At 38.5% G+C, this 18,739-nt stretch overlaps 1 protein-coding gene across 1 annotated transcript in view; it reads right to left on the minus strand.

The window, feature by feature from the left end:
- Window positions 1-1,990: 1,990 nt before the first annotated feature.
- prdm1a (PR domain containing 1a, with ZNF domain) overlaps window positions 1,991-18,739 on the minus strand; it is an 18,380-nt gene continuing 1,631 nt past the window's right edge. Inside the window, exons 2-7 of the mRNA XM_061957249.2 lie at window positions 14,069-14,392; window positions 11,660-11,779; window positions 11,203-11,455; window positions 4,467-5,470; window positions 4,255-4,383; window positions 1,991-3,407 (exon numbers count right to left, since the gene is read on the minus strand). Coding sequence (XP_061813233.2) covers window positions 2,895-3,407; window positions 4,255-4,383; window positions 4,467-5,470; window positions 11,203-11,455; window positions 11,660-11,779; window positions 14,069-14,392 — 2,343 coding nt within the window. The 3' untranslated portion in view covers window positions 1,991-2,894. The remainder of the gene's footprint in view (window positions 3,408-4,254; window positions 4,384-4,466; window positions 5,471-11,202; window positions 11,456-11,659; window positions 11,780-14,068; window positions 14,393-18,739) is intronic.

Consider the following 18,739-nt stretch of genomic DNA (forward strand, 5'->3'; position numbering starts at 1 on the left):
CAAGGTCAGTGGAGTGTGTGGATGTTAGAACGGTTCGGATCGTGTGACAAAATGCGGGATATGCAGTCGATTGTATATTTCCCATTCATTGTCAATGAGGAGAAATTCCTGGAAATTCCAGGAAAACTGGGAATTTTGAGAAAGGGAAAACATGTTTTGCGTTCAAGATATCTGAAGAGTAGTGTGTGAGGATGCTTGAAAGGTGGGAATGGCGCAATTTAAAAAAAAACAACTCATTATAATGAGAATTTCCTGGAAATTTTGGAATTTCGGGAAAACCGGGAATTAAACACATATATATATATATATATATATATATATATATATATATATATATATATATATATATATATATATATATATATATATATTGATACTAGCACAATTGTCCTAAATTGTATGAATGTGTTGGTGTTGGAATCTTTCGAATCTGTTGAAATATTGTTGACATAGTAACAGTTTGAATTGAGAATGGGTATTTTAGGTCTCCTGGAATTTCGGGAAAACCGGGAATTTGGACAAACAAACAAAAAAATAGAACATTTGTTGTCACCACTAAGAAGAATGTTTTGAAGGTGGAATGGTTGGAATTGTTTGAAAAATGTCGACTGTGAAAACTTTGGGGACAAATAGGACTTTGGAAAACCGGGAATTCCTGGAATTTTTTTTTTTAAACTTGTAAGCATCAGCTTCGTAGTTTGTTTGAATTGAGAATGGGTATTTCAGAACTCCTGGAATTTCGGGAAAATTGGGAATTTTTACAAACAAAAAAAACCGGAACATTTGTTGTCCCCATTAAGAGGAATGTTTTGAAGGTGGAATGGTTGGAATTGTTTGAACAATGTTGACTGTGAAAACTTTGGGGACAAGTTGAAAATAGGACTTTGGAAAACTGGGAATTCCTGGAAATTTTTTGAGCTTGGAAGTATGAAGTTGGAAGTTTGATTGTCCAAAGTGAGTGGAGTGTTTGGATGTTGGAACCGTTCGGATCGTGTGAGAAAACATGGGATATGCAGTTGATTGAGAAATTCCAAATTTTGAGAATTTGGATAATTTAGGGCATTGTAGAACTTTGAATATGTTCATTCATTTTAATGGGAATTTACTGGAAATTCTGAAATTTCGCTATAACCGGGAATTTTTAAAAATATTGATACTACCACAATTGTCCTAGACTATTGAATGTGTTGGTGTTGGAATTGTTGGAATCTGTTGAAATGTGTCGACATAGTAACAGTTTCAATTGAGAATGGGTATTTCAGATCTTTTGGAAATTCCGGGAAAACCGGGAATTTTGAGAAAGGGAAAACATGTTTTGCATTCAAGCTATCGGAAGAGTAGTTTGTGTGGATGGTTGAAAAGTCAGAATCGGGTTTAAAAATGGCGTAAAACTTATAAACTTAAAATTTAGCACATTTTAGAACTTTGAATACGTTCATTAATTTTAATAGAAATTTCCTGGAAATTTGGGAATTTTGGGAAAACCTGGACTTTTTGAAAATATTGATACTAGTACAATTGTCCTAGACGATATGAATGGATTTGTGTTGGAATTTTTCGAATCAGTTGAAAAATGTTGATAGTAACAGTTTGAATTGAGAATGAGTATTTCAGATTTCCTGGAATTTCAGGAAAACTGGGAATTTGGACAAAAAAAAAAAAATGGAACATTTGTTGTCACCACTAAGAGGAATGTTTTGAAGGTGGAATGGTTGGAATTGTTTGAAAAATGTGAAAAACTTTGTTGACAGTAGTTGAAAATAGAACTTTGAAAAACCGGGAATTCTGGGAAATTCCTGGAACTTTTTTGATTTGTCCAAGGTGAGTGGAGTGTGGAACGGTTCGAATCGGGTGAGAAATGTGGGGAGTTGGGCAAGTTCGGAAAATGTCCCGTTTATTTTTTATAGGAAAAATGTCCCGGGAAGCCCGGAATTCTGGGTAATCTGGGATATTTTCCTGGAAGAAATGGCACACAGCTGATGAAGGGTGACACAGCAATAAAGACAATGACGTCATAGTTTTAGATGAAAGGCAGTGAACATTTATAGTTATCATAATTTACACATTTGGACATTTTTGCACATAAATAACTTTTGTAAACCAGAATGTAAACAGAGACAGTCGTTAAAGCTCGGAGAGACTCAGGTGGAGTCCACCATTCCGAAAGAGGAAGAAAAAAAAGAAAAAAAAAGCTGCACACAGTGGAGGAGTAGTGGGCGGGGCCAGTGCATAGAGACGTGCTTGTGTGGGCGGGGCTACGGACCAAACAGCCAAAGTCTTCGCTCCGTCCGCCCCCCGACGACTTCATCCCTTTCCTTTCACATTCTTCCCCTTTTCCTTCCAGTCCAGTGAACTTTGGTTTCTCGTGTCGAGTGGAAGTCGCTGGCGGGGGACTTTGAAATCCAAAAATAAAAACGACAAAACACGTTGTGCTACATGTTGACCAGCCGCACGCCGCTCGGCGCCGTCTCCGCCTCGCCAAGGAGCAAATAAATAGAACGATCCGTCGTCAGCCTTCCCTTCACACACACACTGAGGTAACTGTTGTGAGACACACACACACACACACACACACACACACACACACACACACACACACACACACACACACACACACACCGCCCTTTGTTCCTTTCATTTAAATTAAGTAGGCGCGGGAAAAAGACGCAGTCACACTTTGGGAAACGCCGGCGTGGAGGCGGAGTTCCTCTCGCAGTTTTTGGAGCGTTTGAGGCGAAGACGAGAGGCAAAGACGTGGTCCCGCTAATAAATTAAGAGGCTACATTTGGACGGGAAGAAGACGCTCGGTGATTGTCAAAGTTCAGTCCTGAGTGGCGAGTCCCTGAAGGCCTCCTGATGGCCGCCAGCGCCCCAGGAAGTGGTTGTGTATTTATCTACACGTGATCCTCGCTCTCCTGCTTGACGACGAGCGGCCGCATCTTGATGACCGACGTCTCCTCGTAGGGAAGTTCGCCGCCCCTGAAGCGGGCCGACTTCGGGCACTCGCCGTCTCGCCACAGCATCCCCAGGACCTGCTTCTCCAGCACGGCCTCCAGCTCCACGCCGCCGCGCAGCTGCTCCAGCTGCTCGGCGTGCTCGCTCATGTCGAAGCGCTCGATCTCCTCGTTGGCGCGCCGCACCTCGTCCGGGGGGGTCCGGCGGGGGGCGGGCGAGGCCGGGCAGTAGCCCTTGAGGTGGAGGCGCAGGCTGCACAGGTGGATGTAGTGGCGGTGGCACTGCGGGCACTTGTGCGGCCGCTCGCGGGAGTGCAGGCGCTTGTGGAGCTTGAGGTGCACAAACTGGGTGAACTTGGCGGGGCAGAGCTTGCAGTGGTATGGCTTCTCGCCCGAGTGCAGGCGCAGGTGAGTCTTGAGATTGCTGGTGCTGCTGAAGCGCTTGTGACACACCTGGCGGGAGAAAAAAAAACAAATGTCGCGTCAGCTCCTCGCCTGAAGACTGTTGCCCGCACCCGTGCATATAGAGAGTATGGCCAACTCGGTTTTCAAGTGACGCCTTGTAGTCACGTGAGGGGCTTTTGACCAAAACAGAAAGAGTACAGCATACTTCCCAACCTTGAGACCTTCGAATTCGGGAGATTGGTGGGGGTTGGGGGGGGTTGGGGGGGCGGGGTTAGGTGGTAGCCCGGGTGTATAGTGTAGCCCGGAAGAGTTAGGGATGCAAGGGATTCTGGGTATTTGTTCTGTTGTGTTTATGTTGTGCTACGGTGCGGATGTTCTCCCGAAATGTGTTTGTCATTCTTGTTTGGTGTGGGTTCACAGTGTGGCGCATATTTGTAACAGTGTTAAAGCTGTTTATACGGCAACCCTCAGTGTGACCTGTATGACTGTTGACTAAGTATACCTTGCAGTCCCTGTCGTGTGTATGCAGAAGCTGCAAACAACATGTGGCTGGGCCGGCACGCTGTTTGTATGGTGAAAAAGCTGATGCGTCGACAGTTTGTAGAGGGCGCTAACGGCAGTGCCATCACGGCACACCCTTAATATAGTTGTCCGGGTGAATATCGGGAGAAATTCGGGAGAGTGGTTGCCCCGGGAGATTTTTGGGAGGTACACTGAAATTCGGGAGTCTCCCGGAAAAATTGGGAGGGTTGGCAAGTATGGAGTACAGCCAGACCATCTCCTAAATGATTGGTCAAAAGCCACTCATGTTTGGTACCAACTTTGAAACGGTGTTGGCCATACCCTTTCTGCCGCTACCTAGGATACGGCACCGCCGGCGCCACCCGAGCCTCACCTGGCACTCGTGCGGCTTCTCGCCCGTGTGGACCAGGTAGTGTTTCTGCAGGTGAGCCAGCTGCGTGAAGCCCTTGTTGCATGTCTGACACTTGAAGGGGCGCTCGCCGCTGTGGACTCGGAGGTGAACCTGCGGGACAGGAAGTGAGAACGTCACCAAGGTGAAACTCCTCAGTCTCTCATGAGGTTTTGCAGCAGAACCAGAAGCAGTACCTTGAGGTTTGACAGCTGTCCAAAAGTCTTGCTGCAGATGTTGCACTCGTACTTGATCTTGCCGTTGTGCTTCTTCAGCGGGTACGGCAGAGCCTTGTAGCCCGCCGAGTTCACGCCCCGCTTCACCTTGCTCAGGTTCATCACTTCCTCGTCGGAAATGGGCTCACCCAGGAGGGCGGAGGTAGGCTTGGTAGGTGCCCGCTCACTGGGCGGAGCCGTGCCTGCGGTGGGGGATCCGTTGGAGGGAGCGTGCTCAGAAGGGTGCGGGTGCCCGGCATAAGTGTGGTGCGGGCCTGCCTTGTCCTTGAGAGAGGTGGCAGCGGAGAAGGCACTAGTGGGCCCTGGCAGGAGGAAGTCCCTGTGGGCCGGGATGGAGGATGGCTGGGTGGAGTCAGACATAAGGAAGCGCCTCCCAGCTGCGTCTGATGGGAGTAGGGGCATGTGTGGGGGAAGGAGGTTGCTGTAGAGGGGGTACATCCTGGGGTAGATGTTCCCTACGGTGGGGACGCCGCTGCCGGGCAGGGGATAGTGGTGGGGCAGGAGGTAGCGTGAGTAGGGCGCAGCTGGGGCGTAGAAGGGTGACAGGGGGGCGGATGGCGGTGAGTAGCTGGGGTAGGGACCCAATCCAGGGAAAAACGAAGCTGGCGCAGGAGTGGACGGGCTCCCTCGGGGGCTGCTCTCGGGGCTGCTCCTCGCTGACGGGCTGGGCGTGGCCGACGACTGGTTGCCAGGGGAGCGGGGGAACGCTTTGAGAAAGTCCTCGCTGACGTGGCCCCTTAGAGGCGGGTACAAGGCGCGGGGGTAGAGGGGACGCTCGGGGCTGTAGGCGCAGCGCGGTCGGGCGGGAGACTCGCTGTTGCTGCCGCGCAGGATGGACTGGACGCTGTGCTCCTTCTTGGGGGCCTTAGGGGTGGCGGCGGCTGCGGCAAGCGGCGAGGGTCCCGACGCCTGGGCCGTGCGCTCGCCTGCGCTCGCCTGCTGCTTGACCTCCAGCAGCGACTGCTCTGTAAGGACAAGGGTTCAAAGGTTAGCGGGTTAGAGCGTCGGAAACTAGAAGTGGAAGTTTGGAGATAAAAGTGCATTAGTGAGCCTGACGCGCAACCCGAGTGACACCTTGACGGACGAGAGAGGTTGGAGGTCGGTGACACACACACTCACACACTCACACACTCACACACACTCTCCACAGGCGTGATGAAAGAGAGGATTAACATCGCAAAGTCTAAAAGCTCGGCCATGTCAGCTCGCATGGTCGCTAAATGGCCGCCGTCTATTATCCGTAAGCCTTTTACGGCCCCGCCCACTTTCAACCAGGACAGAATGTGTGCGTGTGTGATGTGGCGGGGCCCGGGGGGATGGGGGTGGGGGTGCGGGGGAGGGGCCACATCAGAGGGCCTTGAGTGAGGAGTAAGGCGGCGGTGAGTAAACACCGAGCTTATCAGCCGACCTTCCTCCTCCCGTCTTCCCTCGTCCGCTAAACAAACAGCGCCGCCATCTTGGAGATATTCATCTGTCAGCATCGCCCCCCAGCCAGGAAGTTCAAGTAGTCAAAGGAGGGGGTGAGGGAGGGCGGCAGGGGGGCGGCACCACGACTTCCTCCACCACTTCATTCAGGTTTTTTTACGGATAATCACGCACACACACACACACACACGGCTGCAAGGTGCGTTCAAGTGCTAACACTACTAAGATGCTAACACTACTAAGAGGCTAACACAATAAGATGCTAACACTACTAAGAGGCTAACACAATAAGATGCTAACACTACTAAGATGCTAACACTACTGAGATACTAACACTACTGAGATGCTAACACTACTAAGATGCTAACACAATAAGATGCTAACACAATAAGATGCTAACACTACTAAGAGGCTAACACTACTAAGATGCTAACACAATAAGATGCTAACACTAGTCAAATGCTAACACTACTAAGAGGCTAACACTACTAAGATGCTAACACTACTAAGAGGCTAACACTACTAAGATGCTAACACTACTAAGAGGCTAACGCTACTAAGATGCTAACACTACTAAGAGGCTAACACAATAAGATGCTAACTCTACTAAGAGGCTAATGCTACTAAGATGCTAACACTACTAAGATGCTAATACTACTAAGATGCTAACACAATAAGATGCTAACACTACTAAGATGCTAACACTACTAAGAGGCTAATACTACTAAGATGCTAATACTACTAAGATGCTAACACAATAAGATGCTAACACTACTAAGATGCTAACATAATAAGATGCTAACACTACTAAGATGCTAACACTACTAAGATGCTAACATAATAAATAAATAAATGGGTTGTACTTGTATAGCGCTTTTCTACCTTCAAGGTACTCAAAGCGCTTTGACACTACTTCCACATTTACCCATTCACACACTGATGGAGGGAGCTGCCATGCAAGGCGCTAACCAGCACCCATCAGGAGCAAGGGTGAAGTGTCTTGCTCAGGACACAACGGACATGACGAGGTTGGTACTAGGTGAGGATTGAACCAGGGACCCTCGAGTCGCGCATGGCCATTCTTCCACTGCGCCACTACTCAGATGCTAACACTACTAAGAGGCTAACACAATAAGATGCTAACACTACTAAGAGGCTAACTCTACTAAGAGGCTAACACTACTAAGATGCTAACACTATTAAGATGCTAACACAATAAGATGCTAACACTACTAAGATGCTAACACTACTCAGATGCTAACACTACTAAGAGGCTTACACTACTAAGATGCTAACACAATAAGATGCTAACATTAGTCAAATGCTAACACTACTAAGAGGCTAACACTACTAAGATGCTAACAATACTAAGAGGCTAACACTACTAAGATGCTAACACTACTAAGAGGCTAACACAATAAGATGCTAACACTACTAAGATGCTAACACTACTGAGATACTAACACTACTGAGATGCTAACACTACTAAGATGCTAACACAATAAGATGCTAACACAATAAGATGCTAACACTACTAAGAGGCTAACACTACTAAGATGCTAACACAATAAGATGCTAACACTAGTCAAATGCTAACACTACTAAGAGGCTAACACTACTAAGATGCTAACACTACTAAGAGGCTAACACTACTAAGATGCTAACACTACTAAGAGGCTAACACTACTAAGATGCTAACACTACTAAGAGGCTATCACAATAAGATGCTAACTCTACTAAGAGGCTAATGCTACTAAGATGCTAACACTACTAAGATGCTAACACTACTAAGATGCTAATACTACTAAGATGCTAACACAATAAGATGCTAACACTACTAAGATGCTAACATAATAAGATGCTAACACTACTAAGATGCTAACACTACTAAGATGCTAACATAATAAATAAATAAATGGGTTGTACTTGTATAGCGCTTTTCTACCTTCAAGGTACTCAAAGCGCTTTGACACTACTTCCACATTTACCCATTCACACACTGATGGAGGGAGCTGCCATGCAAGGCGCTAACCAGCACCCATCAGGAGCAAGGGTGAAGTGTCTTGCTCAGGACACAACGGACATGACGAGGTTGGTACTAGGTGAGGATTGAACCAGGGACCCTCGAGTCGCGCATGGCCATTCTTCCACTGCGCCACTACTCAGATGCTAACACTACTAAGAGGCTAACACAATAAGATGCTAACACTACTAAGAGGCTAACTCTACTAAGAGGCTAACACTACTAAGATGCTAACACTATTAAGATGCTAACACAATAAGATGCTAACACTACTAAGATGCTAACACTACTCAGATGCTAACACTACTAAGAGGCTTACACTACTAAGATGCTAACACAATAAGATGCTAACATTAGTCAAATGCTAACACTACTAAGAGGCTAACACTACTAAGATGCTAACAATACTAAGAGGCTAACACTACTAAGATGCTAACACTACTAAGAGGCTAACACAATAAGATGCTAACACTACTAAGATGCTAACACTACTGAGATACTAACACTACTGAGATGCTAACACTACTAAGATGCTAACACAATAAGATGCTAACACAATAAGATGCTAACACTACTAAGAGGCTAACACTACTAAGATGCTAACACAATAAGATGCTAACACTAGTCAAATGCTAACACTACTAAGAGGCTAACACTACTAAGATGCTAACACTACTAAGAGGCTAACACTACTAAGATGCTAACACTACTAAGAGGCTAACACTACTAAGATGCTAACACTACTAAGAGGCTATCACAATAAGATGCTAACTCTACTAAGAGGCTAATGCTACTAAGATGCTAACACTACTAAGATGCTAACACTACTAAGATGCTAATACTACTAAGATGCTAACACAATAAGATGCTAACACTACTAAGATGCTAACATAATAAGATGCTAACACTACTAAGATGCTAACACTACTAAGATGCTAACATAATAAGATGCTAACACTATTAAGATGCTAACACAATAAGATGCTAACACTACTATGATGCTAACACTACTCAGATGCTAACACTACTAAAAGGCTAACACTACTAAGAGGCTAACACAATAAGATGCTAGCACTACTAAGAGGCTAACTCTACTAAGAGGCTAACACTACTAAGATGCTAACACTACTAAGAGGCTAACACTACTAAGATGCTAACACTACTAGGAGGCTAACACTACTAAGAGGCTAACACTACTAGGAGGCTAACACTACTAAGATGCTGACACAATAAGATGCTAACACTACTAAGAGACTAACACTACTAAGATGCTAACACTACTAATAGGCTAACACTACTAAGAGGCTAACACTACTAAGATGCTAACACAATAAGATGATAACTCTACTAATAGGCTAATGCTACTAAGATGCTAACACTACTAAAATGCTAACACTACTAAGATGCTAACACATCAAGATGCTAACTCTACTAATAGGCTAACGCTACTAAGATGCTAACACTACTAAGATGCTAACACTACTAAGAGGCTAACACTACTAAGATGCTAACACAATAAGATGCTAACTCTACTAATAGGCTAACGCTACTAAGATGCTAACACTACTGAGATGCTAACACTACTAAGAGGCTAACACTACTAAGATGCTAACACTACTAAGAGGCTAACACTACTAAGATGCTAACACTACTAAGAGGCTAACACTACTAAGATGCTAACACTACTAAGAGGCCCTGCTCTAAAGTATAAAAAAAAAATATATATATATATGTATATACACATATATATATATATATATATAGTCGAGGTTACTGTGGTTTATCCGTTATACAGTGCTCAATACCGGGGTAAAGCGGAATATACGTTAGGTCAGGAAAAAACAGAGGCTTTTTCATCCCTACAAGCCTGTTCCGCAGGTTTCCCTGCTCTTCAGGGGATTTTATATAAATATATATAATTTTATATAAATATAAAAGAGGATTTTATATAAATATATATAATTTTATATACATATAAAAGGGGATTTTATATTTATATAAAATCCCCTTTTATTTGTATATAAAATTATATATATTTATATAAAATCCCCTGAAGAGCAGGGAAACCTGCGGGGGATTTTATATTGATATAAAATCCCCTTTTATATTTATATAGAATTACATGTATGTGTATAAAATCCCCTGAAGAGCAGGGAATCCTGTGAAACAGGCTTGTAGGGATGAAATAGCCTCTGTGGTTTTTCCTGACCTAACGTATATATATATATATATATATATATATATATATATATATATATATATATATATATATATATATATATACATACAGTATATATCAGTCAATCAATCAATCAAAGATTATTTATATAGCCCTAAATCACGAGTGTCTCAAAGGGCTGCACAAGCCACAACATATATATGTATGTGTGTGTGTGTATATGTATATATATATATATATATATATATATATATATATATATATATATATAGCACAATATATATATATATATATATAAATATATTTATATATGTATGTATGTATAAACATTTATATACAGTATATATTCTGTGTATATGTATATATATATATATTTATATACATATATAAACATATATAAATGTTTATACATACATATATATATATGTATATATATATGTATATATATATATATATATACATATATATGTATATATTTATATATATATATATATATATATATATATATATATATATAAACCATCCATCCATCCATTTTTCTACCGTTTATATATATATATATATATATATATATTAAGTTAAAGTTAAAGTACCAATGATTGTCACACACACACTAGGTGTGGCAAAATTATTCTCTGCATTTGACCCATCACCCCTGATCACCTCCTGGGAGGTGAGGGGAGCAGTGAGTAGCAGCGGTGGTCGCGCCCGGGAATCATTTTTGGTGATTTAACCCCCAATTCCAACCCTTGATGCTGAGTGCCAAGCAGGGAGGTAATGGCTCCCATTCTTATAGTCTTTGGTATGACTCGGCCGGGGTTTGAACTCACAACCTACATATATATATATATATATATATATATATATATATATATATATATATATATATATATATAAATGCGGCCCTGGTGGAATCCTGCATTAAGGAGTGGGACTATCCAGCACTAGCAACCACCAGGTAGCATCTGTGAGCAGATAATACTGCATCATCTCTTTCCCTTTCGAACTTATCAGGTCTTCCCCCATGACTCCGCCTCCATGAGAGGAAGCAGCCAATCAGGAAGACTTACTGAGTCTCTGCATCATCAGCTCTCCGGAGGGCGGGTAGTGCAGGCGGCGGGCGAAGTCGTGGCAGTACCACACCAGCAGCTCGGCGCCGGCGGGGATGGCTCCGACGGTGTAGAAGTAGACCTCCATGCCGTTCTGACACGCTGCCAGGTTCTGCTCGCCCGCCGAGTGGGCGGGGTTAACGTAGCGCATCCAATTGGAGCGCGTCTCGTCCAGGCCGTCCACGAAGTGGCGGAAGTCGCCGTCTGCGTAGATCTGGCGAGAGGAAAGCGCTCTTTTAAAACACAAACTCACAACTTCCTGCCACGGACAAAGTGGGTCGGTCCTTGTTGTGGACTTACAGGAACACCCCCCCCCCCCCCCTTGCCATCCCCACATCCCCCCAGCCCGCTTACACGCGGAAACGGCAAACCCCACTTCCTTCCTGTCACAGTTCCGAGAGGAAGCAAACGCACTCACCCGCCAGAAGTACTTGCGGTTGGCGTCTTTGGGGACGCTGTCGGCCGTGTAGATCTCACCCACCAGGGGGCCGAAGCGCGTCCCTTTGGGGATGTACTCTCTGCTGCACACACCCACCACCTGTACACACACACACACACTTATAGGTCATCACATTCAATACATATTTCAATCATATATATACACACACACACACACACACACACACACACACACACACACACACACACACACACACACATATATATATATATATATATATATATATATATATATATATACAGTATGTATATATGTATATATATGTAAATATGTATATACATATGTAAATATGTATGTATATATGTATATACAGTATGCATATATGTAAATATGTATGTATATATGTATATACAGTATGTATATCTGTATGTAAATATGTATGTTTATATATATGTGTGGAGTTTGCATGTTCTCCCCGTGACTGCGTGGGTTCCCTCCGAGTACTCCGGCTTCCTCCCACCTCCAAAGACATGCACCTGGGGATAAGTTGATTGGCAACACTAAATCGGCCCTAGTGTGTGGATGTGAGTGTGAATGTTGTCTGTCTATCTGTGTTGGCCCTGCGATGAAGTGGCGACTTGTCCAGGGTGTACCCCGCCTTCCGCCCGATTGTAGCTGAGATAGGCTCCAGCGCCCCCCGCGACCCCAAAGGGAATAAGCGGTAGAAAATGGATGGGATGGATGGATATATATATGTATATATAGTATGTATATCTGTATGTATATATGTAAATATGTACTGTACATACAGTATGTATATATGTAAATATGTATGTGTACATATGTATATTCAGTATGTACCTGTATATCTGTATGTATATATGTAAATATGTATATACATGTATATACAGTATGTATATACATATATACAGTATTAATATATGTATGTACATATGTAATTATGGAAATATATATGTAAATATGTACTTTATATACAATATGTATGTATGTAAATATATATGTATATACAGTATGTATATATGTAAATATGTATATAAATATGTATGTATATATGTATGTATATACATGTATATACAGTATGTATATCTGTATGTATATATGTAAATATGTATATACATATATAAATACAGTATCAATATATGTATGTACGTATGTAATTATGGAAAATATATATGTAAATATGTACTGTATATACAATATGTATATATGTATGTATGTAAATATATGTTTATACAATATGTATACATATATGTATGTATATATGTAAATATGTATATACATGTATATACAGTATTAATATATGTATGTACATATGTAATTATGGAAATATATATATGTATATACAATATGTATATATGTATGTATGTAAATATATACATATATACAGTATGTATGTATGTATATATGTAAATATCTATATATATATTAAATTATATATACATATATAAATACATTAATTTGTATTTCTTATTTGTATTCTATTAAGAACATTTAAAAAAAAAAGTTTTTTATTTGGAATTTTTTTAATTGATTTTTCTACTGTATGAATAATAATTTAAAAAAAACAAATTTTAAAAATACTAAAAGAACTTGTATTTATTTATTTAAAAGTCTATTCTTTTAAGAAAAGTAAAAGAGAAGTTTTAAAAATGTTTTTACATGGATTTTTTTTTTAAATTTATGAATGATAAAAAATTTACAAAAAATATCTCAATAATTTGTATTTAAAATTTTTTTAATAGATTTTTGAAAATTATGAATGGAAAAAAAAAGACGTATGCATTTGTTTTTAATCGATTTTTGGAAATGATGAGTCAATTTAGAATGGAAATGAATAAATGTTAAACAAATATAGAATTATAAAAAATGTACACGTTTGTTACGTTTCCCAAATGTTGACTTTCCAACGCTACTAACTTTTTTTACGTTACGTTCTGTTTTATGACATCAACATTTCATAACCATTTGCCCATTTCAACGATGCATAGCAATTACCATAGCAACACAAACGAAGCCACGCCCCCCCTCTGTCGCGGGAGGGTTACATCATCTTTTGTTTTGTTTCGTTTTAAAATCCTTCACTCGGCCTTTCGCTTGGTCCTCCTACTTCCTGTCGATAAGAGCTGATGAACCAATCAGTCGGATCACGCGCCACCTTTTCGACCTTTGACCTTTGACTCTTTCGGGAACAGAAGTCACAAGACTAGGAATACAGGAAGCGGGGTTTTCCTTCCCGGGGCAGACCCTGAGTTGGTCCGAGGTCACGGATTGGCTAGTTCGGGTCATGTGACGGCGGTCGGTCGCCCCCTGGCAGCAGGAAGTGGTACTACGGCTTTGACCCGCACGCTTGTGTGTGTGTGTGTGTGTGTGTGTGTGTGTGTGTGTGTGCGCGTGCACGTGTCTGACCTCCTTGCCGTCTGCCGTGTGTTTGAACCCCAGGTTCCGGGGCAGCGAGGCCTCGGCCCTGGTGACGTTGGCGGCGGCCTCGGCGTCAGGCCCCGCCTCCCACATTGTGTCCTTGACGATGTACGTGCACTTTTCCTCAAACTCCGCCTCCGTCCAGCGAGACATGTCCGCCTCGTCCGCGTCCATGTCCACTTCGGAGTCGCTGGCCGTCTCGGCGCCGTCCGAGCCAGCGGCGGCGGCCGTCTTGGCGGCGCGGTGGGCGTCGTCCTGCTCCACGGTGTGCGCCCCCTCACTGGTCAACATGGCCGAGCTTTGAGAGGTCGCCTGACAGACGAGGAGGAGGGGAAAACTTTGATTAGTCGAGGAAAGATGGCGAGGGGAATCTGCACTTTGAGGGAAAGTTAGGGGAGGGAGAAAAAAGTCATGGAAGGCGGCCGCAGGAGCTAAGATAAGATAAGAGGAGATGTGGGCGGAGCCTGATAAGGCGTGAAAAGAGGAAACAAAGAGGGGGAGATGATAAAATCAACACTGATGGAGAGGAAGAGCATGATTATCTCACACACACACACACACACACACACACACACACACACACACACACACACACACACACACACACACACACACACACACACACACACACACACACACACACACACACGCACGCACGCAGGAAGCTCTCAGGGAAACAATAAGACAGGAAAAAATATGACAACATAAAACTAATAATGATTTTTACTTAGTCATGTATTTAAAATAAAGTTTTTAAACAATATAATGATATTATAAAAGTACAAAACCATCACTAAATAGAATTTTTAAACAATATAATTACATTATAAAAGTATTGAACACAATTATAAATCATTATTTAAATGTTTTTTAATGATATCATCATTTTGTGAATTATATCATTTTATAAAATGATATTGTGATATTATAAAAAAAAATTTACTTCTCTATTTTGTCAAATTATATACTGTATTTATAAATTATAGTATTATTATATTTTTTTTTTTTTTAATTGTAATTCTGAAAATTATGGATTATTGTATGAATTTATATGAGCAATTTATAAAATAATAAACATTTTTACGACATAATGACTTGATAACATCATGTATTACAATTATAACTATTTTTTTTTTAAATGTGTCATAAATTTGTCAAATGATATAATATAATTTTATAAAATGATTTGTGATTTTTGTAAAATCTCAAATTATTCTATAAAATTATATAAATATTTTATCAAATAAATCAATTTTTTTTACAACTGTTAAGGATTTCATAAATTGATTAAATAATTAAATAAAATTATACATAGTTTTTTAAAATGTACCTCACAATTTTGTCAAATTATATAATGATATTATAAATTATAGTATTATTTTATAAAACAAAAAATGTATTGTAATTTTGAAATTATATGAGCAATTTATAGAATAATACAGTTTTTTACAACATAACATCATGTATTACAATTATAACTAATTTTTAAAAATGCGTCATGAATTTGTCAAATGATATAATTTTATAAATTATAATATCGTTTTATAAAATGATATTGTGATTTTTGTAAAATCCAAAAGTATTCTATAAAATTATATAAATATTTTATCAAATGAATACATTTTTTTTACAACTGTATAAGGATTTCATAGATTGATAAAATAATTCAATACAATTATAAATAGTTTTTAAAATTTACTTCACAATTTTGTCAAATTATATAATGATTTTATAAATTATAGTATTATTTTATTTAAAAAAAATTTATTTGATGATATCATAATTTTTAATATCATTATATACAATGATATTGTAATTTTTAGGTCATAAATGATTCTATAAAATGTTATGACCATTTTATAAAAAAATTATATTTTACAACCATAAAATGATTTCATAAAATTATAAATTATTGAACACAGTTATAAATAATAAAATAAAAATACTTCATAGTTTTGTCATATCATATCGTAATTTTATAAATTATAATATAATTTTATAAAATTAAATTGTAATTTTGTAAAGTCATAAATTATTTTATAAACTTATCTGACCTTTTTGTAAAACTAATTATATTCTTTACAGCGATACAAGTTCATAAAATGATAAAATATTTAATTCAACTATAAATAATTAAAAAAAATACTTCATAATTTTGTCAAATTAAATAATAATGTTATATATTATATTATTTTATAAAATTATATGGTCACTTTGTAAAATTACAAATATTCTAGAAAATAATATAATCATTTTTATAAAATGCATTTTACAGTGATATGACATCATAAAATGATCACATGTTTAATCAAACTATAAATAAATAAATAAAAATACTTCATAATGTTGTCAAATTAAATAATAATTGTATATATAATACTATTTTATAAAATTATGTTGTCATTTTGTAAAATGACAAATATTTTAGAACATATAATAATTTTATAAAAATGGTTTTACAGCAATGTGACTTCATAAAATTATAAAATATTTAATTCAACTATAAATAAAAATACTTCATAATGTATAATGTATACATAATATTATTTTTTAACATTGTATGGTCACTTTGTAAAATTGCAAATATTTTAGAAAATAATATAATCATTTTATAAAATAAATACTTTTTCTTTCTTTCTTTTAAAAAAAATAATTATTACATATTTGGTCAAACTTAAAAATTATTTAACCATTTTGTAAATTATATCCTTTTTTTTTACAATTATGAATAATTTTCTAAAATTATTCACTAACTGTAAAAAAAAAAGTTTGATCATTATCATTGATAAATTAGGGATTTTAAAGAGTGTGTGTGTATGTGTGTGAGAGAGAGAGAGAGAGAGAGAGAGAGAGAGAGAGAGAGAGAGAGAGAGAGAGAGAGAGAGAGAGAGAGAGAGAGAGAGAGAGAGAGAGAGAGAGAACAGAGGAAGGAAACAGTTCCTGTGAGGGAATGAAACTAAATTTGGAAGCAGAGGAACCAAAACATTGAACCATCCTGGTGACCAGGAGGAGGTGTTGAAGAAGGGAGCGCCAAAACGTTTCCATTTGGGGGGTCTCAGGAGCACAAACAACACTATCCCACCCAAGACACACACACACACGCACACACACACGCACGCACGCACGCACGCACGCCCGCACGCACGCACGCACGCACACACACACACACACACAGAGCAATAAACAACCTTTTTGACCCGAGTGACGGCTTATTATTAAATGCATGTCAACTTTTTGACTTTGAAGTTTTGCGTCTATCAGCAGTGACGCAAACATTCAAATGTTTTATTTGCCAATAAAATCATGCTGCAGCCTGCAGACTCAAAGTGAAAGTACAAGCTGCCAAGTTCCACCAGCATAAAAACATGACTACTATATCATAAACATATTGAACACTTCAATATCAGATGCATCGAAAGAGCTTTTACGGACGAATGAAGCCAAATTGTCTGTGCTGGGACATTTTAGGGGAATTCTAACCTAATATGAAAGTGTTTTGTGTGCCAGAACATCATTCAAAACAATGACATCATCAAAGAAAAGTAAACACTGCCCGGTGTCAAACTGGAGTTCATAGACTCACCGATTATTAAAACCACTTTAAGTGTTCAGTCATCACCAATAAGAGTGTAAATACACTACATTTAAATCCAATAAGAGTCACAAAAAATATGTCAAGTGGTTTGAAAAACATGTTAAATAATCACTAATAAATCATTAGACAAATTAAATAAAAATCTGCCATGATAAAGTGTTTAAAATATGTTTAATAATCACTAATATATCATTAGACAAATAAAATAAAAAGCTGCCATGATAAAGTGTTTAAAATATGTGAAATAATCACTAATAAATCATGATATATTTAAATAAGAATCTGCTACAATAAAGTGATTAAAATATGTGAAATAATCAGTAATAAATCATGATATATTGAATAAAAACTGCTAATATAACGTGTTTAAAACATGTTAAATTATTAGTAATAAATTATGATATATTTTAATAAAAATGTGCCATTATAAAGTCTTTAAACATGTTAAATTATTAGTAATTAATGATGATATATTTTAATAAAAATATGCCATTATAAAGTCTTTAAACATGTTAAATTACTAGCAATAAATTATTATATATTTTAATAAAAATATGCCATTATAAAGTCTTTAAACAAGTTAAATAATCAGTAACAAATGAGGATATATTTAAATAAAAAAGCTACAATGATAACGTGTTTAAAAACATGTTGAATAATCCATAATAAATGATGATACATCAAATAAAAACGTGTTTAAAAGATGTTAAATAATTAGTAGTAGATCTATTGACACAGCATACTTTAATGTGTATAAGAAGTACATTAAAACATGTTAAACTGTCAGTAATACATATTTAAATATCTAAATAAAAGGCTGTAATGATAAAGTGTTTTAAAGCATGTTCCATTATAGTAATACAGCAAAAAAGCATATGTATTGAAAACATGTTAAATCATTATTAATACATATAAGGACAGTATATTTTTAATAAAAAGCTGCATGTAAAAAGTACTTTAAAGCATGTTGGATTATTAGTAATAAGTCATTAAATATTTAAATAAAAGCTGTAACGTTAAAGTGTTAAACATGTTTAATCGTTATTAATACATATATAAGGACG

This window comes from Nerophis lumbriciformis, linkage group LG04 (genome assembly GCF_033978685.3).
Source record: "Nerophis lumbriciformis linkage group LG04, RoL_Nlum_v2.1, whole genome shotgun sequence".
Lineage (NCBI taxonomy): Eukaryota > Metazoa > Chordata > Actinopteri > Syngnathiformes > Syngnathidae > Nerophis > Nerophis lumbriciformis.